This window comes from Apium graveolens, chromosome 4 (genome assembly GCF_009905375.1).
Source record: "Apium graveolens cultivar Ventura chromosome 4, ASM990537v1, whole genome shotgun sequence".
In the NCBI taxonomy this organism is placed as follows: domain Eukaryota; kingdom Viridiplantae; phylum Streptophyta; class Magnoliopsida; order Apiales; family Apiaceae; genus Apium; species Apium graveolens.
In genome coordinates this window covers 100,279,534-100,283,364 of record NC_133650.1, presented here as the reverse complement: position 1 = coordinate 100,283,364, position 3,831 = coordinate 100,279,534, and the positions used below count along the sequence as shown (strand labels likewise).

General features: G+C 41.5%; 1 protein-coding gene across 1 annotated transcript; it reads left to right on the top strand.

Annotated features, from left to right (window-relative positions):
- The first annotated feature begins 1,873 nt into the window (after positions 1-1,873).
- On the top strand, positions 1,874-3,059 carry LOC141718789 (uncharacterized). Its single transcript, XM_074521173.1, has 2 exons — positions 1,874-2,128; positions 2,700-3,059. The coding sequence occupies exons 1-2, from the start codon at positions 1,874-1,876 to the stop codon at positions 3,057-3,059; spliced, it is 615 nt and encodes a 204-aa protein (XP_074377274.1).
- Positions 3,060-3,831: the final 772 nt, after the last annotated feature.

Genomic DNA, 3,831 nt, shown 5'->3' with positions numbered 1-3,831 from the left:
GGAAAGAAGATCAAGACAAACGCAAGAAGAGATATGCATGAAGAAGGAATTTTATGAAGAATAGAATACTTGGAAGAAAAGATATCTGATTGATATATTTTAGGAAGCAGAATTATATTCCATATCAATTAATGATTATCTTTTAACTGTGTAGTATATAAACACGGACATAGGGTTTACACTATATGTGTTATCATTATCGAAAATAATATTCATTGTAACCCTAGCAGCTCTCGTGATATTTGTTCATCACTGATAGAGGACAGTTTCATATTGTAATAGAGTTTATTATATTGAATAAAGTCTGTTTTCTGTTACTTGTGTTCTTTAATTTGATTTGATTGTGCTAAACACTATATTCAACCCCCTTCTACAGTGTGTGTGACCTAACACAATACCATCCACATACCATCAAGTGATGAAATTCCCAATACCGTGGGGTGTGCAACAGATTGTTGGAGACCAGAATACAGCCAGGGAAAGCTATAAGACATGCTTAAAGCCTACAATCAGCTATGACACTAAGACAATGCCTGTGACGTCAATAACAGGTCCAGAAAAGCTAGCAGAAGTGAACCTTTCCACGGGTGAAAAGAAAATGTTGATAGGAGATGATTTGTCTCCAAACATTGAAGCCAACTTGGTGGAGTTCCTGTCAACAAATTTGGACGTGTTTGCATGGGAACACGAGGACATTACAGGAATTAGTCCAGACACAAGTACCCACAAATTGAATGTTGATCCATAACATGTCCCCGTACAACAGAAAAGGAGAAAGTTTATCGCTGAAAGAAACAAAATTGTAAGCGAAGAAGTTGGACGACTCCTGAAAGCAGGAATGATAAAAGAGGTGGACTACCCTGAGTGGCTAGCGAACGTTGTCATAGTGCAAAAGAAGAATGGCAAATGGCGAGTGTGTGTAGATTACACGGACCTGAATAAGTCATGTCCAAAAGACTTATATCCTTTACCCCACATAGACACCATGGTGGATGCAACAGCAGGACATGAGCTGTTGACGTTCTTGGACTCGTCAAGTGGCTTCAATCAGATTCAGATGGAGCCGACAGACGCAGAGAAGACAGCTTTTGTGACAGACAGGGGGATATACTGCTACTTGGCCATGCCATTTGGATTACGCAATGCTTCAGCTATATTTCAACAACTTGTCAACAAAATATTCAAAAACCAAATTGGACGATCAATGGAAGTATACATTGACGATATGGTGGTCAAGTCAGAAAATGCAGAGAACCATGTCAGAGACCTAAAGGAGGTGTTTGACATACTGAGACAATACAACATGAAGCTTAACCCATCAAAATGCAACTTTGCTGTGTCGTCAGGAAAATATTTGGGGCACATGGTGACAAGACGAGGCATAGAAGCCAACCCTGATCAGATTAATGCCATATTTGAGTTGAAAAGCCCTACCAATGTCAAGGACGTGCAGAAATTGACAGGACGGGTAGCCGCACTGAACAGGTTCATCTCTCGTTCCTCAGAGAGGTGCAAGATGTTTTATGACGTATTGGGAAAGAACAAGGGGTTTGAATGGACGGACAAGCATGAACTTGCACTTCAGGAGCTAAAAGTATATCTGAAAACACCTCCATTACTGGCCAAACCAAGTTAAGGTGAAGACCTGTACATATACCTGTCGGTGACAGATCATGCTGTAAGTGGAGTTCTAGTAAAGGAAAAGGAAGGTGTCCAACACCCAATCTACTATGTCAGCAAGAGCCTTGTAGATGCTGAAACCGGGTACTCTTCTCTTGAAAAATTAGTCCTTTCCCTAACTATGACATCTACGAAATTGAGGCATTATTTCGAATCGCACAAGATACATGTTATGACTAACTTTCCTTTAAGAATGGTTTTGAGAAAACCCGAGCTGACAGGACGATTGGCCAAATGGTCAATCCGACTAAGCACGTATGACATCTCATATGACGCGAGGACAACCATCAAGTCACAAGCCTTAGCAGATTTTGTGGCTGATTTTAGTCCAACTCAACTCACACAAGCCGAAGAAGAACTGAAACAAGTGACTTCCCAAGTTGAGATACAACCGTGGACACTTTACACAGACGGGGCTTCCAATGCGAATGGTACAGGTCTGGGACTGGTACTAAAATCACCACAGGGGGGATATAATGGCATATTCAATCTGTTGTGAATTCAAAGCCACTAACAATGAGGCCAAGTATGAGGCTTTGATCATGGGTCTCATTACTGCAAAAGACCTAAAGGTTAGACATATTGATGTAAATTGTGATTCACTTTTGATTGTCAATAATGTCAACGGATCTTATGAAGCTAAAGACAACAAAATGATTACTTACCTTGACATTGTCAAACGACTACAGTGTTCTTTTGACACCTTCCACATTCGACAGGTTCCAAGAGAATAAAATACACAAGCTGACTCGTTGGCTCGACTAGGAGCTGTCTTTAAAGACTTTGATGTGGCAACTGTCCCTACTTTGCACATCAACAAACCAGCCAACGAGAGAATGTTGGAAGTTCCAGAAGTCAATGCCACAAACATCAACCTAGACAACTCCCAGGACGAATGGACAAAAGTCTAAAAGGACTATTTACAACATGGAAAAAAACCTGACAGCAGTAATGATGCCAGAGTACTAAGGAGAAAAGCCTCCCGCTTCACCATCTTGGACGATGTATTGTTTATGAAGTCAGCCACAGGGACACTACAAAGATGTATAGAGAAAAATGAAGCTGATATGGTATTAAGAGATGTCCATGAAGGTGACTGTGGTAACTACACCAATGGGAGGAATCTCTCGCTAAAAATACTGCGTATAGGCTATTATTGGCCAACACTAAGACAAGATACAATAGACTATACAAAGAAATGTGACACCTGCCAAAGACATGCTCCCATTGGGCATCAGCCGTCAGAATTCCTACACCCGTCTATACCATCATGGCCATTCATGAAGTGGGGAATGGATATCGTAGAGAAAATGCCATCGGCACCTGGACAGAAAATCTTCATGTTAGCAATGACGGATTACTTTTCAACATGGATCTAAGCTGAGGCGTTCAAACAAGTAACTTCCAAGGAGGTCGTTTCGTTTATGCAAAGAAATATTTTGTGCAAGTTTGGAGTGCCATCTGAAATCATTTGTGACAATGGATCACAGTTTATAAGCGACAAGACGGAGGCTTTTTGTAGAAGATGGAACATTAGTCTGATAAAGTCAACACCTAGATACCCCCAGGCCAATGGTCAGGCCGAATCCAGCAACAAAATAATCATCAACAACCTTAAGAGGAGAATAACTTTATGCAAGGGGAAATGGGCAGAACAGCTGCCTTGGGTGCTGTGGTCAGACAGAAGGACACCAAAGATGTCAACTGGACAGACTCCCTACAGTCTAGTCTATGGCACTGAAGCTGTCTTGCCTACTGAAATCATGATGCCCACTGCCAGGTATGGGCTGCAGACGTATGATACAAACAGGTGTGAATTGCAACATGATCTAGATACAGTGGATGAATTGAGAGACTTGGCTAAGGTACGAATGACCTCATACCAGCAGAAGATAGCAAGAAGTTACAACAAACATGTTCATGTCAAGACATTTCAAGTTGGAGATCTTGTTCTACGAAAGGTGTTCCAAAACACCATGAACACAACAGTTGGGAAATTTGCAGAAACCTGGGAAGGTCCTTACCTCATAGACACGGTGTTAGGACGTGGTGCATATCAGCTGTCTACCCTGGATGGCACGCAAGTTCCTAGGAACTGTAACGCATTTCACTTGAAACACTATCATGTGTAATGTCTCCCTCTCCTTTCTT